Source organism: Tiliqua scincoides, chromosome 3 (assembly GCF_035046505.1).
Source record: "Tiliqua scincoides isolate rTilSci1 chromosome 3, rTilSci1.hap2, whole genome shotgun sequence".
In the NCBI taxonomy this organism is placed as follows: domain Eukaryota; kingdom Metazoa; phylum Chordata; class Lepidosauria; order Squamata; family Scincidae; genus Tiliqua; species Tiliqua scincoides.
In genome coordinates this window covers 152,570,076-152,594,416 of record NC_089823.1, presented here as the reverse complement: position 1 = coordinate 152,594,416, position 24,341 = coordinate 152,570,076, and the positions used below count along the sequence as shown (strand labels likewise).

The 24,341-nt window shown below is 44.4% G+C and overlaps 1 protein-coding gene across 1 annotated transcript in view; it reads left to right on the top strand.

The window, feature by feature from the left end:
- CDH23 (cadherin related 23) overlaps window positions 1–24,341 on the top strand; it is a 453,381-nt gene that overhangs the window by 330,376 nt on the left and 98,664 nt on the right. The window contains exons 28-33 of the mRNA XM_066621404.1: window positions 11,221–11,281; window positions 17,426–17,574; window positions 17,963–18,098; window positions 20,437–20,825; window positions 20,918–21,019; window positions 22,654–22,656. Coding sequence (XP_066477501.1) covers window positions 11,221–11,281; window positions 17,426–17,574; window positions 17,963–18,098; window positions 20,437–20,825; window positions 20,918–21,019; window positions 22,654–22,656 — 840 coding nt within the window. The remainder of the gene's footprint in view (window positions 1–11,220; window positions 11,282–17,425; window positions 17,575–17,962; window positions 18,099–20,436; window positions 20,826–20,917; window positions 21,020–22,653; window positions 22,657–24,341) is intronic.

Sequence of the window (24,341 nt, the reverse complement as noted above, 5' to 3'; positions counted from 1 at the left end):
CCTACTGAAGGTACCCACATCTTCTGTTGGAAATTATTGTTTGATCACTAGAGTAACACTGAATCACAATGTTAGGCTAGCAAGGGTAACCTGAAGCCATTTAAATAAGATTTTAAACCTGCAGACAGAGCCTTGACTTGATTTCATTGCTGTACGATAGTTGACACTGATATAGAGCCCAAGCCTATGCATGTCTACTCAGAAGTAAGCCCCTTTAGGGTCAATGGGGCTCACTCCCAGGTAAGTGTGGATAGGATTGCTGCCTAGCAGCCCAATCATGAGCTGCCCGGGGCACATGACTGCAGCGGTGCCGAGAAAGGCTGCCGCTTTATCCTGCGCACCTCATCCTGCCATGGGCAGCACCTTGGGAGAAGGGGACTTTCATCCCCTTCTCCCAGGTAAGGGAAGCAGCCCTGCAATGGGGCTAGTCACTTTACCATAAGGTAAAGACGTTCGTATAGGGTGCTACATGAACAGACTGGATCTGGTGGAGCAGAGCTCCAACTGACCCGCCTCTCTGCCTCCCCGCTCCCTCCCCCTGGTACGCCTCCCACCCACCCTCTCTCTGCCCTCCGCCAGCCTCCCCCCTCCCCAGAACGCCTTCTCCCCGCCCTCACTTACCGTGCCATGGCTCGGAAGTCTTCAGACCGCCAAGCAGCGGAGGCTGGGCGCCTGCCCGGCACTAGCCTGGTGCTAACCCAGCGCTGACCAGCGTTGGGTTAGCACAGGCGGTAGCCTGGCAGTAGGACTCGCAGACGTGCCTTATGGCACGTTTGCGACAGTGCGCAGTGGCACAAAGCCATTGCGCCGAGCTCATGATTGGGCTCTTAGACACTTAACAAATAATGACCATAATAACTTCTCCACTTAGGTACATAATTACCTTACCATAGAGGCACTGGTATATCCTATGTTTCTGTTTCCATTCTCAGTCAAGCAAATTGCAGCTGTTGCATGAGTTCTCACATTTCAAAGCAGCAGGAAAGAACAGATAATAAAGCATAGTTGACCTGGTACACTACAGCACCTCCCACAGAATTAAGAGGTTTGGAATGGATTTTTAACTGTTTGGGGCTCTCCGTGCTGTGGTTAGGATTGTAGAGGAGACTACCTTAAATGTCAGATGTGAACCTGGCTGTTGATGTGTGTTAGGGCATAAGTGGCTTTGGGCGCAATCCTAACACACTTTCCAGCACCAGCATAGCTGTGTCAGTGGGGCAAGTGCTGCATCCTGCAGTTGGGGGGCAGTCTCAGAGGCCTCTTCAAGGTAAGGCAACATTTGTTCCCTTACCTCGGAGCTGCATTGCCCTCATGTCAGTGTTGGAAAGTGGATTAGGATTGTGCCCTTTGTCAAGCAGATCTCATTATGAGCACACAAAAAAGTTAAGATAAGCTTTTGCGTTCAATGTGCTAAAGGCATTTTCTGAAATCAGACAGGTTTGTATGCATTCTCTGCTTTCTCATCCTCCCATTAGTGTTCAGAATGCCCTCTCCCCATTTTCTTTGCTATACTATTACAAGATCACTGTGCTAATTAGGTTTGTCAGCTCAGCTGAAGTAGCCACAACAAAAGTCTGACAGATCATGGGTTAGAGCCCACACTGTGTGGTTATGACAGTGACGAAAGCTTTTTCCTTGGCCATCATTGTGTCCACAGAGAGTTGTCCAGTGGAGCTATCCATGTTGCATCTGAGCCTCAGTGGACTTGAAGACAGCTCAGTGGCCTACTATGACAAATTTGATAGGCACTTCCTGGATAAAACTGCTCACATCTGTTACAAACTGGGCTCAACACTGACAGTTTCCATGGATGTCACTTTTGCATCTGTTGTTTTCAACTTGTACAACCTAAAGATGTAGAGAGGATCCTTTCAAGCATGAGGCTATCCACATGCCTGCTCAACCCTTGCCCAGCATGACTTGTACAATCTGATGGGATGGTGACAATTGACCAAGTGGATAGGGAGAGTAGTTAGTCATCCTTCTGCCTGGTGCCAGCATTGTTAAAGCTGTCTGTTGTTCATCCCCTTCTGAAGAAACCCAGAAGTGGGTCTTTAAAACTATCTTTAATAAGAAGCTTGCAACCAGTGAGGTTTAACAGCGTTAAGGTAAGAAATGGAATTTCCTTTGCTTTTTTCCCTTGTTACAAGGCATTTAAAGGTGGACCCCAGTATCAGTGGTGAGTCAAATTAGTGGATGCCTAATCAGTGGATACCAAGGTCCCACCTGTAATTGTTTCCTGAGGAAACTGCTTCAGGAGCTATAGTTGGAATGCATTGTATATTTGATCTTTGATAATTGGATAGCATTTGTCTGTGATCATTTTAATTTTAAATTCAGTTTTGAAAGGTTTCCAAATTAACAGTCCAAGTGGATTTTAACAAGGCAATAGTAAAAGACTATACCACCCACACTGGAAGCAGCAACACTGTGATAAATTGTGTTGTACAGTTTTCAAACAATTAACTGCAATTTAAAAATCTTGGCATCTTAGAGAATAAGCCACACTCAGCTTCCAGGGACAAATAAAAACATTTACACCAAAGATACTACTAGCCACAAGTCCACAGTAACTTCTACAATATATTTTCTGTACAGAATTACTTACTTGCACCTTGCCTGCCATGTGCAAACTGGATTTTATTTGTGTTTAAATGCATCAGTCAAGGTTATTAATAATAAAACACAAACAAGTACATTTTACATACTTTAAATGTGTAAGCAATTCTATAATATTCCTTTGAGGGCATGATAATAACAGTTATCCTGGCTTAGTTAACAGCCTCCAAACAACTGCCATCATACCCCATTTCTGGCTTAAGTTATGCTGAACAGTACCTTATTTAATACAGCAAAGAAAGATGGGAAGTTGCCAGCCTTCAGATTCAGTGTTCCCATTGAGTTCCCCTGTGATGCTGTAAAAGACTTCAATTCTACTTCTTCATGGTGCTTCTTAGAACAATTTACTTTTCTGATATGTCACTTCAGCACTGAGCTCTCCTTTCCTTCCTCCTCCAAGGGAGCATCATTTTGTTGCGTACATGCTTTCCCTTTACAACCCTTCTTATTAGTGCTTCTGGGGGCAAGTCTATTTTGAATTTCTTTTAAAAACACACACAGCATGAAATAGAAGCAGACAGGATGAGTGTTCACCAAGAGCCACACTGGTAAACAAGCAATGAACTCACCTGCAGTGTAAATTGGGAATTGGACCTAAGAGACTCAGAGCCCAATCCTGCCATAGGCATGTTTGCGAGGCTCACCGTGCTAGCCCAGTGCCGGCCGGTGTTGGGCTAGTGTGGGATGGTCGCCCAGCTTTTGCGGCTTGGTGGTCTCCCAGACTGCCGAGCTGCCACACAGTAAGTGGGGACGGGGGACAGGGGCGGGGAGGAGGTGTTCTGGGGAGGGGGAGAGCCAGCAGGGGGCGGAGAGAGGGCGGGGGAGGTGTGCTGGGGCGGGCTGGAGGCATGCTGGGGGGAGGGAGGGAGGCGGGTCTGTGGACCTGTGCTCCGCAGGATCCAAGGCGCTTGTGTCGGGCGCGGAGCCCTACATGAGCGCCTTTACCTTACTGCCGGCCTTTTGGTTGCAGGGCTACTTGCCTTACCTGGGAGAAGGGGATGAAAGTCCCCTTCTCCTGAGGCGCCTCCCCTGGTAGCCCGAGAGGCGCAGGATCTGGCGCAGGACTGGGCTGTCAGGGCACAATCCTAACCAGGTCTACTCAGAAGTAAGTCCTATTTTGTTCAATGGGGCTTACTCTCAGGAAAGTGTGGTTAGGATTGCATCCTCAGGATATCAGCGAACAGATGCAGGTGGATGAGTCCAACTAGAGTTCAGTATTTGCAACATTAATGCAGATAACAATATTTTCAGTTGCATGATACTGTGCTTCATTATCTTCGGTTAATATTATTTTTCTGCAGAATAATGGCATTTTTGATAACCGATTGCCTTTCCTATGAAAGGAAAAAAGAGTAAGGAACCTAAAAATTAAGTAATTTTAAGAGATGAATGTGCCTTACACACCTGTGTCTTTAGTTTTATAGCATGGGAATATAAGCCATATGTTTTGAAAATATGGTTCCTAGCACACACTTCCTCTGTGTGAGCAGGCCTGACTAGCCCTGGGTATGCATCTCTTTGGACAGAAGCCTGTGAATGTAAGGATCATGGATCCTTATCAGCAAGTCTTGGTATTTCAGTGGCTAGGACAAATGATGGTGTAGCTCTTGAAATAAATGGTCAGGCACAAGTTAATGGAGGCATATAATGGTGGAGAAGCTTCTTGGAACTTTGAGAGACATGCATCTCAACTACACGTGTCCCCACGCACATTACAAAAACATGTAACTGCAGCCATTTTCCGGCCCTCAGGCCTTCTGCAAAGCAAACTCTCAGCAACTGGTTAGGAGGGCTTGCATTTTCTCTTGACCAAAGGAACCATGTGCTTACTTTCCTCTTTTCTGCAACATGCTTTAACCACACATATAAATGCCCCTGGGCTTCTAAAAGTAATTTCTGAAGTGGCCCTAACTCAGCCAGGTTCTCTGCTTATTCTGGTATTCCCTCATGAATGTTTTAGTTTCCCCTTGGGTGCAAGTCTCAAATCCAATTGTACTTCTTCAAAAAGATCTCTGAAGTAAAAGTGGGGAAGGTGGAGCAGACAAGCCTGCTGAATGACTCTTAATGCACTGACCTTTTTTCTTGGAAGCTGTCCTTGAACAAATTTGCATCACGCCAGATGCAGGAAAGTTCTACTGCTCTTGGCTGCCCTGGTTATCTTTCTAGAGCCAACTGTGCAGCAGCTTCATTCCTTGCTGTTCTTTTTCTCTCTCTCCAGCTTTACAAGGGTGTTTTCCTGTTCTTCATTCGGGCCCTTGTATAGCTCTGTTGTCTTCCAGCTCCTGACAACTTGGGGGGGGAGGGGTGAAGGGAGAGCTCTGGTGTGGGAAGGGGATAGGCGGAATAGGAACAAAGCAACTTAGATGTACAGTACAAGCAAAACACTGAAGGGAATGTCCAAAAAAGCAGGCTTTCTGTGTATCAGGCATTTATCTTCTTGGCAAGGCATAAAAGAGAGTGCTTTTGGGCCAGAAACCTGGAGCAGTGAATTGGGATTCTTTGCTTCCAGCAGCTGTTCCTTCCCCTGCTGTAAGTTTAAATGGTACAGTCTGGCCACTGGAGTCTGTTCAGTGAATGCCAGCCTTTAAGTTTCTCGGAAGTTGGTTAGAGATCAGCAGTTGGGGGAAGGGGGAGGCCTCTGTCTTCATGGTCTCTGGCTGTCATGTCTGCCTACCTCTCACTTTTTAATTGTCCATGCTCCATTTATAATTGACAACATCCGCTGTGTTTTGTACTGTTTAAACTTGGTACATTTTTGTACCTGCTCAAAAAATAAGGTGTGAATCAACCCTTACTGTTCTAGCACAAAGCTATAGCTGCCATTGACCTACAACCGATTTGAACACTTGTGTTATAAATATGATTTGAGCTATGATTTGGGCCTGATTTATGAAATCACATGGCATTCAACCATGGGAAAAAGTCAGACCATACCAGCTCTAGTCTATGGTGCTCTGGCTATGTAAAACTCAAGAATGCCTACTGAATTTTGACATTTGATAGCAACTAATCATACAGCTACAATGTATATTCGAGTGTTGAAAGCTGATTTTTAATGTTTAGTGTGGATGGCACTGGTCTTCACTTGAGCAACTGAACAGGTGGACACTGTATCACTGTTCTTTGGTACACATTTGGATGGACAAAGATTATTTCTTGATCCTGATGTTAATGGAAACAGCTGGCAGAAATTCCCATAGCTGCACCACTTGTTCTAGCCATTGCAGTCACAGGAATTGCTAATGGCTGTAACTTTGATCCCCATGCTTATACTTACAGGTGTTTACACAGCTGTGGACCCAGGACTAGTTAGGACTACTGACATAGAACATTATTTCATTATTATGAAATAATATTTCAAAATTCTTATTTATCTCATTATTTAGAATGGCAGAAATCTCAGAGTGCTGTATTTCACAGGTCTATATTCCAAAAGAAAATATCTGGCTTTCTAAAGCACTACAAATATTCTGTGGGAAAAGTATTTCATGCTTTTTGAAGACATTTTAAAATGGGATTTTCATATTATAATGTTTAAAAAAAATTAATTATGTTATAGTATCAAATTGTATTCTTATATTTGTCCTATCTTTTGAGAAATGACTGAGGTATATTTGTAGCACAATCTACCAACAGCAAATATGTAGTTTCCTTAGGGCTCATATTCTTCTCTTGAACTCTACCACTGGTGTTTAGTAGGAAGGAGACACTTGCAGTAACAAATAGGAACACCAGATGGTATCATTGGATTATGTTAGGCACCGTTAGGTGCTACCTGTTACCTGAACAGACTAAGCAAGTGATATCTCAAGATTTGAACTAGATTCTAGCAGTGAGAGCTGGCCATTTATAGCAGCTTCAGGTGAATATTAGATAGATGAGAACTCGTTCAAAGTCACTAATTAGTTTTTGTTGATCTCCAAATTATCACTACTCTGTTTTGCTTGTTTTGGGGCACGATTGCATTTTCTTAAATCACAGCCATCACACACGTGACTGCTTGAAAACTTTTGACTTAAAACTCAATTCTTTATGCATTTCTGTGCAACTCTGTTAAGTGTTCAGGTTAAGAGAAACAGCAGCCCCATATTGAAACATTTCTGTCCAGATGTATAATGGACAGTACAATTTACCCCATGTCCTGCAGTCATCATACTGTGTGGCAGTGCACAGTGGAATTGATATCAAGGTAAGTTATGTTACACTTTATGGGGGGGCACACTCAACATGGGGTTAGATTTGAAAAAAAGAAGAGTACTGAATAACAATATTTGGTTAAATCCCCTTCATTGGGACAATATGTGGAACAGACAGTCTCTTGTGATTGAATGTTTGGTGTCCATGTGGTGGTTGTTTGAGTTACCACAAGAGGACATCACTTTTGATATACCGCACTCAAGTATAAGTCGACCTCACAGATAAGTCAAGGGCAGCTTTTGAGCCATAAATAATGGAATTTTCTATGAACCTTGGATAAGTCAGGGGTTAAACTTAGGGGGGTGTCTGACTCAGTGGCATGCGAAGGTCATTTGGCACCCAGGGCCCATAAATTTTTGGCACGTCCCATACAATGAAATAAAAATTAAATAATATATTCTACAATTAATTCAAATATATTATTAATAAGCATGAATACACTGTCGATCTCTTGCTCCGAAATTCAGCATGCTCTGACCTCACAATTTATCTTCACTTTTGACTATTGAAAAAGGGTGAGGTGAAGGACCACCACTGGAAATAAGGCAAGAATTAGCAGCCATCAGAGCACCTATTTCACCTAAAGGAATTATTCTCTCTCCCGACCCTTTCAAAATTTAATGAATTACTAGTAAGGCTCAAGAAAATACTCAAGAGATAATTTCTCAAGCATAAGATTATTCACACACACCCCGGTGGTTAATGTAGCATCAAAAACCTCTAGGACAGTGTTTCTCAAACTGTGGGTCGTGAAACAATTTCTGGTGGGACCCCATTCATTTCAATATTTTATTTTAATATATTAGACTTGATGCTACCATGGCATGTGACTGGATTTGGGGAAATGTTATAGACCTGTACTTTTACAAACTACTATGTATATTCTTTTAACAATGATAGTAAAGGAAACTTACTCCTGGGTAAGTGTGGGTAGGATTGCAGCCTAGGATAGTGTCACCTGGGCCCAGCCCGGGTGGCCAAAAGCTCCCCAGGAGCAGGGATCTCCTCTAGGGTAGAGGCCTCCTCGGGAGTAAGACCCAAGTGTCATCAGGACTGGGGTCCCTGGGAGAACACCTACCTGGGAGTAGGGGCAAGGACCAGCTGGGAACAACAAGCAGGCATGTGGTCAGAAGGGGTGGGGCTGGACCAACCGGGGTTTGGCCTCATAAGAAGCCTGGAGAGGGAAGAGAGGGGAGGCTCCTCTCCAGAGGGAGGAAAGGCCCGAGGGAAACCTGAAGGGGAAAAACACCCCTGTCTAAGGGGAAAGAGAGAGGCCTCCAGAGGGAGAGGACTGAGCCTTGCCCTGGAAAGAGGAGGCTGGGGCAGAAATCTCCCTGACTCCGGATCAACCTGGACCCAGAGGGTGACCCCTAGAGAGATGGGGTTATCGGGACCGGGGCTCGCAGCCAACTATACCCCGTAGGGACCAGCTGCCTGTGGGAGAAGCACCGAGATATTGGGGGTCCCCCTAAGGCCAGCTAGCCTGACCCCGACCAGCTGGGTTGCAGCCCTCAAGAACCCTGACCCCTGGGCCAGAGACACTGGGTGAAAAGCTCGAGCTGAGGCCACCAGGGAATGAGAAGGGTCAGGTCCGGAACCTACCAGACGACGCTGGCAGGTGTCAGCATAATGTACGGTGGGCCGTTATGTAACAGTCCACATGAATATAAAACGGCTGACGCAATTAAACCGCCTGTGTTGAGCAACTATACTTGCCTATACCCTTAATCTGTCGCCGACCTCTGTCCATCAACTGGGTAAGCCCCTCGCTTTTGGTGGCAACCCCAGGAAAGGGGCCTTCTCCCGCTATGGACATTACAAATAGTTAAAAGTTTTCCTGCTTGATTTTGTCACTTCCAGTCATGACATCACTTCTGGTGGGTCCCAACAGATTCTCATTCTGTCCCGGTGGGTCCCAGTGCTAAATGTGTGAGAACCACTGCTCTAGGAACACATATACAAGAATTTAATTTAAAATATCCATATTATAATAAACAACAGACAGCTAGCAAGGCTGCAAGAACACAATTAGTAAAAAGCCAAAGTGTGAAGTACAATAGAGCAAGCCAATAAAATTATTCACACACAACCCCAAGTGGGGGTGGGGACCTCAGGGATGGCAATTAATCCCTTACTTCTTGGGGGGGGGAGTTTCAGTGGCTCCTGCATGGGTGCAGTATATTGCAATAGGATCTCAGGCATCTAAACTTTGCTGCATAAATGCCTGATTGCCTGGGGATACTGCAGAAGCAAGCATGCTATCCCCAAAACATAAGCAGCAGTTGCAAGTGCTTCACAGCTCCTGCCAGCATACAGCGAAGATCTCTGGCTAAAATACCTGTTGCTGCAGAATAATTCTACTTTAAATTCTACTCTCTGCTTTTCCTGTGTTTTTCATCTTTGCAAGGTCTCCAAGACTCTTCCAGTGAAAAGAACGCGCACACACACGCAGGGAGATTGCTTTTCTCTCTCTCTTTGACAGATACTCCCCCCCCACACACATACACAAATGCAGGGACTTTTCCCCTCCAGTCCAACTTCATTGGTGAGGATAGGGGGAAATGAGGTTAGCAAGGAGGTTTGCTAAAAGCTTTGCAAGGGAGAGATTGAAGTGTGACTGTATACAATAAGGGCGGGAGGTGGAGAGGAAAACCAGAAGAGGGAATAGACTGGGAGCCCAATTCTAGGCATGCCTACTCAGAAGCAAGTCCCTTAATAGACAATGGGGCTTATTCCCATGAAAGTGAGGATAGGATTGTAGCCTTAACTGTTTTAAGTGCTCTCTCTCACACATATGCATGCGCGTGCGCACACGCGCGCACACACACACACACAAACTTTTCCTTTTATAAAAGTTAACTCTTCCTCTCTCCCCCCCCCAGTACAACTTCATCAGTGGTGAATGATTACAGGGAGAGGGGTTGAGAAACAAAGGTACAGGCTTCTGCAGGCTGCCTGCCTGCCTCTCTCGCTCTCCTATTTTTTTAAAAAGATCACTCTCCCCCCTTACCCCACCCTGTCTGGCTTCATCTGTGGGGAGATGGGAAGGGGGTTAGCAAGTTGGGCTTTCCAAGGGAGTGCTTTATATACAGTAGGAAGGGGGGAAGGGGAACAAGAAGGAAAGAGGAAATGGATTCAGCCGTTTCAAACAACTGCTTCTCCCTTGCTCAGACGCCTCCCCTCCCACACAGCTCATTGTCTCCTGCTCTGTCTTGGATGCCCGATGCCTCCATGGGCGCTGGTGCTGAGCGAGGGGGGGCTGCTGATGACTTCGGTGGCAGGTGCCCCTGCTCTGTCTTGCCCTGTGCAGCCCATCCCAGCGTATCGAGCTCCTGCAGCTGGGCAACAGCCTGAAGGAGCACGTGGAGCGCATCAGCAGGCAGCTGCGAATGCTCAACAGCAGTCCCAGCCTGCACAATGCCTCCTCTCTGCAGAGATCACTTTCTTTCTCCCAGGCTCGCTCCCTCCCTCCCACAAGATTGGCTGGCTGGCTTGCCTCCCCCCACCCTCGCTGCTTGCATGCCCTGGAGATAAGGTGAGGCAATGATTCAGGCTACATTTCTGGGAAGAAATTTTTTGCCTTATAGGCGAGTATCTATGGTAGTTTGATAGCCTCCTGTTGAGAATGGAGTCAAAAATTTTCCAAATACAAAAATGCTGAATACCTAACACTTGTTTCAGCATGTACAAACCAAATACTTTTCCTTAACTCAGTATTTATTTTTCTTCAGTTTCAAAGCTTCAGTGATATTATATTCAAATGGTGCTTTGTGTATTAGTCTCCATGCTAATATCTGTTGACCAGCGGTGTCACACATAAGGCCCGTGGGCCGAATGTGGCCCCCCAAAGCAATTTATCTGCCCCCCCATTATAATTGGGTCTCCCATCATGATAATTGGGCTCTCTCATCCCTTGAAAATATGAACAAGATTTGCACATTTTCTCTTCTGTCATTTGCAGCTAATGAGTTTCATTGTAACAACAAAATGCTTATTTCTGGCCATCATCTGCTTAATGATGTCACTTCCTGCCTGATGATGTCACTTCCAGTCCTCAGCAGGCACCACGAATGCTAACTTCGGACTTCTGTATGAAATGAGTTTGACACCCGTGTATTGGATGGCACTCCTTTATTGCTCAGTTATAGCTTGCCAAGTAACAGCCCAATCCTATGCATATTTACTCAGAAGTAAGTCTGATTAGAGTCAATGAGGCTTACTCCCAGGAACGTGTGAATAGGATTGAGCTGTTACACTCCTATAAACATGGGGGAGATAGAAATCACTGCACTTCACACTTATCTGAGGGTTTCTGTAATATTCTGGCAAAGAGCTTGCATTTGACTATAAAAATAATGTGTTTATATTTTATTTTATTTATTTTATTTTATTTTTTGTTGGAAGGTGAAAGCCACAGATGCAGATGAAGGCGTGAATGGCCGTGTATGGTACAGAATCGTGAAAGGTAAGCCCAGAATGGAATCCTATGCATGTATTCTGGATTACTGTATTTTCTTAAATTACGAATAGAGTAACCATCTTGCTCAGTCTTCAGCCTGCCCAAACTCCAGCAACACTAGATGTGTTGCTCCAAAAAAATTTTCACTTAAATTTTTTTCATTTCAACTTAATAATTAGGAGATCAAAGAATAACATGTGTGGTCATGAGGGCTTGGTGGTTTTGCTCCTGCTGGTTGCCACTTTGTTTCTGGAAAAGGTACTGATTTTGAAGCCCATTATGGTGTGGAATCAGAGTATATGAAGAACTGCCTTCTCCCATATGTACTGGCTTGTCGCCTGTGGTCATCCGAGGAGTCCTTTTATGTGTGCCACCCTCAACTGAGGTCAAGTTGGTGGCAACCAGGGGTAAGGCCTCCCTTTTTGAATTGAGACCTTCACCCTCCCTGTTAGGCTCCTGGTAGGGCTTGAGAGCTTCTCTTTTTTGTGTGGCTTTTCGTTATAGGAATGATTTTTTTCTCCTCCCCCCCCCAATGCAGGTCTGCGTTTTTTATGCCACTGGTTTTTATGTGAATTGTTACTGCTTTATCTGTGCTGATTTACAGTACTATAAAAAATACGATATCGTTGTAATTTTAGTGTATTTATATAGTCAGTTCTCTTTATATGCAAATTCGCTATTTATGAATTCACTTATCTGCAAGGGGCAGAATTGCCACCTACCTCTCACTGTCTATGACTCTGTTTATCTGTGAATACTGTGCTGGTGCATTTGGGGCAAGGGAGCTCAGCGCAGCTACGAGCAGGCAGGCAGGAGTGAAAGGTGGCAGGGGGAGGAGGAGAGGAGACAGTGGACTCCTCATGAGCAGAAGGTAGTGCTGATGCCATGCAGATAGGAGAAGAAGAGGTGCCTGTACAGTATACAGCTGATGGGGGAGGGTGTTGCAGGAGTCCAGCCAATTATGCTCCTCTTTTTTTAGAAAGTTGCCTGGATTGGATAAATTTTCTGCATCAAACAGGCATTGGTATTGGTCCGTAGAGAATCATCAGACACATTTGTGTCCACTTCCAAACTTGCCCCGCCATCTTGGGTACCATCTCAGAGGCTTCAGTTGGACCTTCACAACCCTGGTGATGATGAGAAGGTCCCCTGGAACCTGACCCCCATTTTTCCCATAGGCTCGATGATTCACTATCTGCTAATTCTGTATCCACCAGATTTTCCAGGGCACTAACTAACCCTAGCAGATAACAAGAACTGACTGTATTTTATGCTTGTTGTAAGCCAGCTTGGGCACCCCATTGTGGGAGAAAACGCAGAATTGAAATCTTTTCAATAAACAAGTCCTAGTGAATTTCACTTCTAAGTTATGAGACTTCGGGTGTAATGAAATTACAGCAAGTTTTCATTTTTGATTCTATTAGCATTTAATATATTTTTTATAATCTCAAGATTAACTATATTGTAGAATATGGCTTATGTTGTATCCATATGTCATAACATCTAATACTCTGCAGTGGTGATCACACTTTCTTGGGTGTTCTGTTGATAATGGGATTTGGATGCCAAATAAATCTGCTAAGGACAGGGATGGTGATGCATTAAGAATGACTCCAAAGAGCATTCTGAGGATATTGCTCTGAAGATGGAACTTTGAGTCCAGTCAAAAGGAAACTCAAAAGGAAGCTATAAGAACTTTAGGGCCCAATCCTAATCTTCCCCTCCCATTGATGGAGCCACGCCAAAACAGGCTACATTGCTTCCTGCAAGGGGGGGGGAGGCAGTTGCAGAGGTCTCCTCTGGAACCTAGGGGTAAGCCTCTAAGGACCAACCAAGCCTACTTGGATCTGCTCCAGTGAAATTGCTGGCACAAGTTTGCTTGGGCCTGGATCCGGAGATCAGGTCCAGGAAGGGGGCAGATCTGCAACGTGTTTCACCATACATGTTGGGGAAAGTGTGCCGAGCAAATCTGACACAAAAACCCTTGACCTCCAAAGGACAGACTTCCCTCAAATGAGGAGACTAGTTAGAAAGAAGTTGAAAGGGAAGGTAAAAAAGAGTCCAGTCTCTTCAGAGTGCATATAACAGCAGTAATAGTAGCCCTGATCCAGCACTCATGCCTGGGCAGCATGGCCTTTAGGTGGCACAGATCTGGGTAGATGCATTGGGGTCTCTTCAGTGCAATACAGAGTAAGGGGAAATATTTCCCTTTGCCTCAGGCTGTACTGCTTATGGCCCCAAACTTGTGCTGGATGCAGCGCAGGCCCACTGGCCTGCCCGCTTCTAGCATAAGTTAGGATTGTGCCCTGAGACATACGGAATTATGCAGGGGCTGGAAAGAGGGATATTCTTTTCCCTCTCACCCAGAGGAGGAGGTAGGAGGAAGTGGTAGCCTCATTGAATGACCTGTGCAAATGGAACTACTTCTGAGTAGAGCGGCAAAGTATTGGGGTGTCCTGTTAAAACTTGCAGCTGCTGTGGATGACTCTCCTCCCTCTTGCCGCTTCTGTCCCCGCTCCCACAGTTTGTCCCACCCCCTCCCGCTTTGTTTACAGATGGGATGGGAATAGCAGGGGAGTGATTAAAGAAAACTCCGATACACACACACACTCCAGCAGCAGCTTTTTTCCATGGAATTGTGGCTGGCTTTTTAAAGGCCCATGATTCTCATGACTCATGACTCAAGTCTTTTCGAGTTTCGAAAACACTCTGGGCAACTCAGAAAGTGCCCCATTAAGATTTGTTTTCGAGTTGAGTCATGGGGCAGAGACTCATGATTGGAGTCAAGCCATGCCTGACTTGCTCATCCCTGCTAAGAAGTAAGCCCTATTCAATTCAGTGGGACTTACTCCCATGTAAGTATGTTTAGGATTGTAGCCTTAGATAGGTACTCTGATTTCAGTTCAAGACAGTCACCTACAGTAAAGAAACCTCATGTGAACTATTTAGGGCGAACTCCATACTCTGACAAAAAGGTTTCAAATGGATAGCAGAGTCATGAAAGTAGAATTAATTAGCAAATTTTTATTTTGGAAATTTTGTCTCAAAATTTATGGAATTGCTAACTTGCTACAGAAAACAGTTGCCTCTCTTATGATGTTATTTGCTCTTTTGAGATTGCAGTGTCTTTTTCTCACCAGTGGTTGGTAATTTAAAGTGGGACACTGTGACAAAAAGGGAATATCAATGACCAGGTAATATCTGAACAAGGAAAGTCTCTGCTTGTAGCCATGTCGTTAGGCTGAAGAGCAAGGCTCCAGCTGTAACCAACTTTTAATTAGTGCATACCAGGCCTGGAAGAACTGTGGAGGAGGCCACTTCACAGGGCCCTGAGATATCATACCAAGTGGGCTCCAAGGCCAACCTGATTAACAACAGGGTTCAGCTGTGAACTTCTTGGGTTGGGAGGGGGGATTCCACCATGAGTAAGAAGGCTTATGGCATGTCCACCCCTAGCATGTTCGGCTGGAACCGAGTTCTGATTGGTGGATGGGTCAGGAGACCTATAAAAGTGAGGGAAAAGAGTTTCCTTTATTCTAGCTTTGTCTCTGGCTGAGGGGGGCTGAGATCCTTGACCATCCTGGCAAGAGTGGCCCAACTTGACTGCAGCAAGATGGGTTAGATTGGACTTTGGAAAGCTAAGACTTTGGTGAGTGATAGTTAGAGCTAGGAGTTAGTTTGTTATTGTTTTATTAGTGCTGGGTGTTTTATTGTATTGGTGTGCTCTCTTCTAAATTCCTAAAACCTTGACTGATGCAGTGCTGTCTGTGTAACTATTCTTTAAACATTTATTCAATACATCCTACCTATTACAACTGACTGGATTATTGGGACTGGAGAAGTTGGAGGGACTGGTTGTGGGAGACAATCCAGTGTGTCTGGGGTGGACCCTGGAGACCCAGTAGCGGGAGCCTGCTCCACAATTCAAGCGGAGCCTAAGGGGGCGCAGGCTGGAGTACGACTCAGGGGAGGGTTCCCCAAATTTGGCCTGGCTACCAGGATTGGAAGCTCTGCAGTTTAAGAGCTATTTGGCAACTGGACTTGGAGAGCTGCGGGGTGCCAAGTGACCATAGCGGTTTATGGTCACTTGATCACCCTAAAGGCAATAAAGAGATTACACGGCCATAATGGAGTGTGGTCTGGTTTCGTCACAGGCGCTCCCATGGATGCAGGAATTTGCTCTAATTTGATTAGATTCTCTATTCCTTTATGTTTTGCATAGTATTTCCACAGTACACCTACTGCGTTCTCTTACATTGCTTGGCTTTGTTGGTTTAATTTGGTTAAAAAAAAATTCCAACAAACCACAAAACAGTGTTTTCATCTTAACTCTCTCCTGAAGGCACACACACACACACACACACACACAATATCATTTGATGGATCTGAAAACGTGAGCTCTGGTCAATGAACTATTATGCCACGATAGATTTATTTATTTATATACAAATTTATATCCTGCTTTATCTCCCAAGTGGGCATTCAAAGCGGCTTATAACAGGTCATAGACATATTAAAAAAAAATTAAAATTACCAAAAAGCAATATAAAGCCAAAAATATCATTAACAATCCAATCCTATTCCCAGCAACTCTACCAGGTGCAGCAGCGCCAAAATGGCAACCACTGTATCTGCCAGGGCCACCAGAGGTCTCCTTTGGGGAAGGAGACTTTCATCCCCTTCCCCCAGCGAAGCCCCCGGCCCTGCATTGGGGCTTCTCACATCTGTGCCAGCTATTTTGCTGGTGCAGACAAGAGAACCTCTGTGTCAAGCTTATCAACCTGACATAGAGAATAGGATCCAGCAGAGCAGGGCTCAACTGGTCCCACCTTCCTTCAGGCTGGTTCCTCCCCCCCCACCCAGTCATGCCCTCCTCCACTCAGAACGCCTCTGCCTCATCCCACAAACCTGCACTGCTGCCTGGCAAGTGAACTTACTGCCGCCATCTCTGTGGAGTCTCAGCGTGGCACTGAGGCCCAGTGCCATCAGTCATCTCTGGGTATCACAGATGTGCCTTACAGCATGTTTGCAACACCCGGTGCTGGCATTAGAGCTCATCACTGGTGCTGATGGCCCACAGGATTGGTCCCTAAGATTTGCTAATGATATGTTTGCCAGTTTTAGATTTAGCAAAAATATAGCGTCTTCTTCCTTCAACGGGTGTTTTCCTTCAACAAATGAACACAGCTGCATGTTCCAGACATGTGTTTACCCTCTGAAACCTATCTGAAACCCTACAGGAGGGAGAGCAGCTAGAGTTGCAAAGTTACTGCAGTAAGGCAGCAGGTGGCAGGAAGTTAAGCGTATACACTCTGCAGGTTTTCTGCTGCAAATCAACCCTTCGCAAATGTTGTTTTCTTTGCAATAAGTGGAAATTAATATGCAATGTGTGGTCTTGCCCTCCCTTTTTGTGAAAATATGAATAAAAATTGAACCTCTTTTTCATGTTCAATACCTTCAACCTCCGTGTATTTTCTCAAGTTGTACTGTTAAGGAATAAAAGGAAATATTTGGATATTTCTCCCTTTCCATATAGAGGAATTGTTCCCATTTATCATTTTCTCCAGTGCAGTTGCACCATAAATTGGAATTCACACAATGTGGGAATGGGGCACAATGACTCCATCCCTTCTCTAGACAGTGAACACACCCAAACAGACACAGAATTGCCTGTGATTACCATTGGAAGATGGTGGGGATAGTTCTCTTGCATTCAGAAGTCTTTGATTTTCACAGTAGTGTGGAAAAGCAGGAGATGGCTTCCTACAGCATAGTCGTATTTGTTAGCTGCAACAAAAACTAGAGTCTTGTGATATTCTAAAACTAACACATTTATTGCAAAAAGAGTTTTCATAGGTAAGGTACTTCATGGATCTGATCAAGCAGGCATCTGCCTACAGTCATAGCATAATAAATGGGTTGGTTTTTAAGGTGTCATGCAAAATTCATTTAGCAGATTGGGAGCCCAATCCTATCCACACTTTCCTGGGAGTAAGACTCATTGACCATAAAGGGATTTACTTCTGAGTAGACATGCATAGGATTGGGCTATAAATAGGCTCCATTTCTGATGGAATCAGGGACTAAATGCAGTATTCCAAAGTGAAGGTACATTGATGTGTACTGTTTTGCATTCTTTGTCATCAACAGGAAACCATTTCAACAACTTCCGGATTAATCCCAGCAGTGGTCTGGTTATGCGGGGCTTGCGACCCCTGGACAGAGAGCGCAATTCCTCCCACGTCCTTGAGGTGGAGGCCTACAACAGTGAACAAGGACCAATGAGAAGCTCTGTTAGGGTAATGCCTATTTAAGGCACAGATCAAATATCTGTTTGTGATTATAGTGGTGCTGGCAGCAAATATGATGCTCAGTGAGATTTCCAAGTTGGTAATGATGTACGAGAGACTGTGAAGAGTTTTACAGTGCAAATTGTTATAGCAAGAAATGCAAGATTTTTTTGCTCTGGAGTACCTTTTTGCAGGGTACCTGCTTTTTGGGTGTTGTCTGAATTGTGTTTATTTGTAAGCTGTAGGATGGTATGCAAGGGTGACCTATGTTTTAGCATGGAATTGATCTTATGGCTCATTACAACATCAATATATTGTGCCGTAGTTTCCATGTTGGGGCTCTGCTTCCAGTAAAAACTCCAAATAAATAAATGAATTACTTCTTAATCCATCCTAGGTAATTGTGTATGTAGAAGATGTCAATGATGAAGTACCAGCATTCACCCAGAGGCAGTATAACCGATTGGGTCTGCGAGAGACTGCTGGGATTGGGACATCTGTTGCAGTTGTTCGGGCAACAGATCGGGACACAGGTATAGAGACTGCATGGAACAATGACATTGTTCCAACTGTTACAACTCTTCATTGTTTTTGTTCTCTTGTTCTGCCTTTATTCTTGACTACCACTATGAAGAGCAGAATACTGTTTATTTTGCAGAAGATTTGAAGGGGAGGTTGAGGTGGGATATAGAGATGAAGCTAGAGGGTGGAGCCGAATTAGGGTGGATGTTTTCCCTGTGTGTAAGTCATTGTATGGATCATAGATATGCTGGTCACCAAAACATGGTCTGCTTCTGAGTAGACATGCATAGGATTGGGCTATAAATAGGCTCCATTTCTGATCAAATCAGGGACTAAATGCAGTATTAATGTAGCACTGTATTGACAAAAATCTTCCACTTATTCGCAATCAGTAAAAACACCTCTATACCAGTTTTTGATTAGCCTCTTTTGACCTGAAGCCTGTCACCATTCTCTGAATTAGGTAGTCACTGTTTGTCAGAAACCTGTTCCATCTGCAGGCTAAATCTTGATAGCACGTAGAACCCATTTTATAACTTTCTTCCATTTTGGGGTTAGTTGGTTGCCCTTTGTGGTGAGGATGTAAGTGCACTACTTTTCATTTTTCATTCACATTTGGGTTTCCCAAGAGGAGACTGAGGCATGCCTCAACAACCCAACCTGGCTGTTGCTGCTGTGTCCCAGTCTGATCCAGTGTGGTGGTAGTAGTAGACCACTGGATAAATTGACAGCCTAGCTTAAGCCTTGCTCCAACCTAGTGTCAACAAGTTAATTTGCTAATCCTCAGCTCATAAGCCATTGCTGAAGAAGATTAATAGAGTGTCACCTGTCCCAGCTGCCCTCTGTTCCTCTGAACCATGCGAACTGAACCTGGCTAATTCCAGTTTAGATGTAGGCTATGGCTTTAATAATAGGTAAAGATTTCATATTCCCCATGCCCTTAGTCTTTATTCAGAATGGAAATGAAACCTAAGTACGTGTAAATGCATTTGCTCCCAACTTTGTGCTCTTGCCTTTCACTTCCATTTTTGTTGTTCTTTCCCTTATATTAATCTAGATCATTGGTTCCAAAACTTTTTAGCTTCACGACCCACCTAAAAAAAGTTTCACTTTACTAGCTGCTCAAACCTCTGGTTATAATGGTGATTGGGCAGCAGTACCACCTCCCCCCCCACCCGTAGCAACTTGTTTAATCCTTGTTGCATATAGCCTAATTTGGCTTGTCAGTTTCACAACCCACCAGAATTGGGTTGACATAGTAATAACAATAATAACAACAGTAACTAGGTATTTATATACCAGCTTTCTGGTCATCGGATTACTCCTCTGACTTTATTCAAGGCGATTTACATAGGCAGTCATAAAGGTTCTCTCCTTCAAGAACCAACAACATTTCAGGATGGATCTTCCTGGTTTGGTCTCACTTCTGGCCTCCAGTTCTCCCACGCAGGCTGGCAAGCAGCTCCATCTCTCACATGGAGGGCAGCCAAGACACTTCTTGCTCACACTAAGAGCAGGTGGAATCACTCAGCTCGGCTTGTCAGCTGCTTCAAGGTCTTGCCATTCTTAGCTGTTCAGGGAGCTACTGGTGTCCTCGAACTGACGACCTTCTGATGTTATCTTCAGGCTAACGGAGGCTCTACCCTCTAGACCAGACCTCCTGCCCAGTAGTAGTGGGTCATGGACCCACAGTTTGGAAACTGCTGATCTAGATCAGGAGTGTCAAACTCGTTTCATATAGCGGGCCGAACAGCATTCATGAAGCCTGCTGAGGGCCGGAAGTTATGTCATTCGGTAGGAAGTGATGTCATTAAACAGATCATAACTAAAAATAAGCACATTTTCTACATTAGGAACTCATTGGCTGCAAATGACAGAAGAGAAAATATGCAAATCTTGATCATCTTTCAAGTTATGGGAGAATCCAATTTTCGTGTGAGCTGCCTTTTCAGCAGTAACACCTCAGCACAGCTCAGCAGCTGAAAGCTTGAGGGCCGGATAAAAAGCTTCCACGGGCCACATCCGGCCCTGGGGCCTTATGTTTGACACACCTGATCTAGATATTAAGCAGAGGGTGTGATTTGACTTGTCTTTGTTATGCTGTAAAATATCATGTATAGTGGTACTGCTATGTAAATAAATAGATTTCAGACATTATTATAGCAAATTGACAATATGAATTGAACAATGTATGGCTGATTCTGAACTTCTTGGGCCTCCCATATCCTTGAAAAGAGAATAACTTAAATATGTAAAATGTAGCAGCCCTTTTATCAGCGAGATAAAAATGGTGTGCATTTTCACTGAATTATACCCTAAAACGTGTTTTTAAAATGTTTTTTTCTCTAGGAAATGGAGGTCTGGTGAATTACAAAATCATCTCAGGTTCAGAGGGGAAGTTTGAAATTGATGAGAGTACTGGTCTCATTACCACAATTGACTACCTGGACTATGAGACGAAAACCAGCTATCTGATGAATGTTTCAGCCATAGATCAAGCACCACCCAAAAACCAAGGCTTCTGCAGTGTCTATGTCAGCCTCCTCAATGAACTGGATGAGGCTGTGCAGTTCTCAAATGTGACTTATGAAGCAGTGATCACAGAGAACATCCCCTTGGGCTCTGAAGTGCTGCGAGTCCAGGCACGCTCAATTGACAACCTTAATCAGATCACATACAAATTTGACCCCAATACTAATGCTCAAGCTCTGTCTTTGTTCAAGATAAATGGAATCACTGTAAGTAGTTTACAGGTGGACTCTTTATAACTAAGGTAATAGTCTGGCATTGGGAATTCATTGCCTTCATTTGCTTATCCATTCCTTGGCAGGGTGTGATCACTGTCAAAGGACAAGTAGATCGAGAGAAAGGAGATTTTTACACCCTTACTGTTGTGGCAGATGATGGAGGTCCAAAGCTTGACTCAACAGTGGTGAGCTATTTTTGCTGTAATCCTTTGCTTGTACTGGCATGTCCCCATAACCGGGGGTGGGGGTGGGAGGGTGGGGGTTCTGTTTTGGAATCCCCAATGGATACAAGAATGTGTGGATACGGGTGCTACCCCACCCTCTAGAGCAGTGGTTCTCAAACTTTGAGGAAGCTTTACTCTCTCAGTAAGTTCTTGCAGGGGAGGGGCTAGGGCAGCAATTTGATCCCCAGGATCGCGTCCGTATTGGGGGGGCAAGAGGGGTTACTTGTGACTTGCTTGTACTTGTGAAGGCAGGGCTGCAGGAGGTGCAGGGAGCCCTGCACAGCTCTCCCAGTGCTCCCTGAGGCTTGGAACTTTCCCTGAAAGCGGGCGCAAAGCGCCTCCTGCAAAACAGAAATGCTTTGCACCCACTTTCAGGGAAAGTTCCAAGCCTCGGGGAGCACTGCGGAGGGCTCCCCGCACCTCCTGCAGCCTGCTGTAGCCCTGCCTTCACAAGCACAAGTAAGTCACAAGCACCCCCCTTGCCCCCAATATGGGTGAGATCTTGGGGATCGCTTCCCTGCCTCTCCCCTTCCCCCGCCCCTTAAAGGAATCTTTACACAAACTGGTGGGTCGCGACCCAACAGTTTGAGAACTACTGTTCTAGAGGCAAGGGGAGTGCAGCTCCCCTCGCCTCCAAGGAGTGGGGCATGGGGGCCTCTCCTACATGTACGGATAAGTGAATCCATGGATATGGGATCTGTGGATATGGGCCACCCTGTATATAAGAGAATGTTGGTTCCTCTTTTCAAAGCTAGGGGCATGTATGTCTGCATGCTTTTCAAAACGTGCCAATATTCAAAAACAGTTGGTGAATTTCCTTATACCATTATTTTTCCCATTGTATTGTTTCTGTTATGTTCCTAAGTAAAAATGTTAATACCAACATTACTGAATGCAATCTTATATTCTGACATGATGTCTCAAATTCTGGTTCTCAGATATGAAATTGGCTTTCCTAGGCAAATACAGACAGTTGATATGAGAGACAAGCATTTCCTCCCCTGTCCACATCACAAATATTTGTTTTTTTATAGAGGAACATTTACATAGGGTCTGCTGCTTTAATATCCAGCAGAACACCTGAGTTGCTGTGGGGATAGCTGCCATCTTATAGTAGTAGTAATAATAATAATAATAATAATAATAATAATAATAACAGTATTTATATACCGCTTTTCAACTAAAAGTTCACAAAGCGGTTTACAGAGAAAAATCAAATAACTAAATGGCTCCCTGTCCCCAAAGGGGCTCACAATCTAAGGGGCTCACAATCTAAAATCTTATTCCCACAATCACAATTGTGGATTGTGGATTCTCACAATCCACAATCTTATTCCCACAGCCCTTCCTGCAATTTGGAGAGAAAGAGACAGAATCCTGAGTCTGCTTTCAGATTTTTGGTCCAGTGGAGAAGCTGCACTTCTACATTATTGTTGTTGTTGTTGTTATACCAGTTTTCAACAAATGTTTACAAAGCAATTTAATAATACAGGTACTTATATACTGCCTTTCTTGGTCTTTATTCAAGACTTTATTCAAGGCGGTTTACATAGGCAGGCTTATTAAATCCCCTTAGGGATTTTTACAATTGAAAGAAGGTTCTTTCTTTCAAGAACCACAACATTCAGGTGTTTCTTTCTGATCTGGTTTCACATTCTGGCCTCCATCCTCCCATGCTCAGAGCAGATGGAATAACTTGGCTCAGCTTGTCAGCTGCTTCAAGGTCGCATGTTGCCGGTGGCCTCGAACTGGCGACCTTGTGGATGTTATCTTCAGGCAAATGGAGGCTCTACCCTCTAGACCAGACGTCCTGCCCTGATTTACATAGCAGTGAAAATGATTCCCTGTCCACAGTCTTCCAAACCTGAGGAAATACCAGCAAACAGCCACTGGAAAAGATGCTATGCTGGGATTGACAGGGACAGTTTCTCTACCCCTGCTAAATATAAAGAAAACCACCACTTAAAATGTGGAAGGATGTTGCGGGCATGCAAAACCGTGTTATTCAGAAAACCTGGCTGCTGCAGGCGGGCCTGGAAAAAAAAGTGCCACATGTGGGGGTAGTAATAATATTTTCCTGGTGTCAGTATTTGCTGACATGCTGAGTGTTAAATTGGCAGCTGGTGTAAAGAAGAAAACAGTTGAGGGATATTGGCAGAGCCATAACAGAGGCATTTGGTTTGGATACAATTTACCTGTGCTGTCCTATACTGTATATTCATGTCCCTGACCCTCAGCACTTTACCAAAGCATTGAATTCAAACTACATTGCTGAATGACAAAATCTGATAATCCTTTATTTTTCTTCTTCTTCTGTATCCCATTTGTGCTTCCTTCCAACAGAAGGTAAGAGTGTTTTTCCCATTGTGGTTATCTATTGCTGCCTCTGGTCCTTTCATACAAATGCTGCACACTTTTGCAATTGGTGTAGTGTAGGATGCAGTGCAAAACATGTAAGACATTCAGTAACCTATATTGATCTAGGATACAAAAGATTTAGAATTTATCTAACACTTTCTGAGCCAGCTAATTCTCAGGTACACAAAGAGCCAATACACTTGCAAGCAGAAATTCCTTTAAAATAAATAATTGTTCTGTCTCATCTAGCAGGTTTTGTATTATTCACAATTTCCAAGCAACATGATCTAAGCAGAATCGCCCACTGCCCCTAAGAGCATTTAGAAGCATCCTAGAAGTTGCAGCCCTGTTATGGGATGTATTTTACTAGAATGTCACATGAACTCTCTTTTGAAGCTGAAAGGGGACAGAGTAGTGTTTCTCTCAGATCTTTTGACATCTCCCTACCCTCTCCTTGCCCTTGATTATCTTAGTATATAAGAAACAGTAGATTGAGATTTGTGCAGAAATGGAGATGTTTCTTGCATCCGTTTTTGTCGTCGTCCCCCTTTCCACACTTTATAATCTTAGCTCTGTCATTTCCAGTGTCCAGGTTTAACTTGAGCAAGGGCTCAGTCCTCAGAACCTCTTCTCTGTGTGAAGGCACAGCACTGGATGATGTAAAAGAATAGTAGCACAGTCTTGTGTTTGCACAAGGTTAAACTAAATGCAACTTCAAAGACGTTGTTTGGCCCTGGTGGTGGTGTGGTTTGGTGGTCGTTGGGTTTTTTGTAAATAGCAGCCACAGGAGCTCTGATCTGGATCAGGACTGCAGCATGGGGGGGGGGGTAATCCTTTGTTCCCACTATGATCCCAATCCAGTTTTTCTTACACATGCATGCGTGTGCGTCCTTGCGCATACATACATGCACACACAGAGCTATTT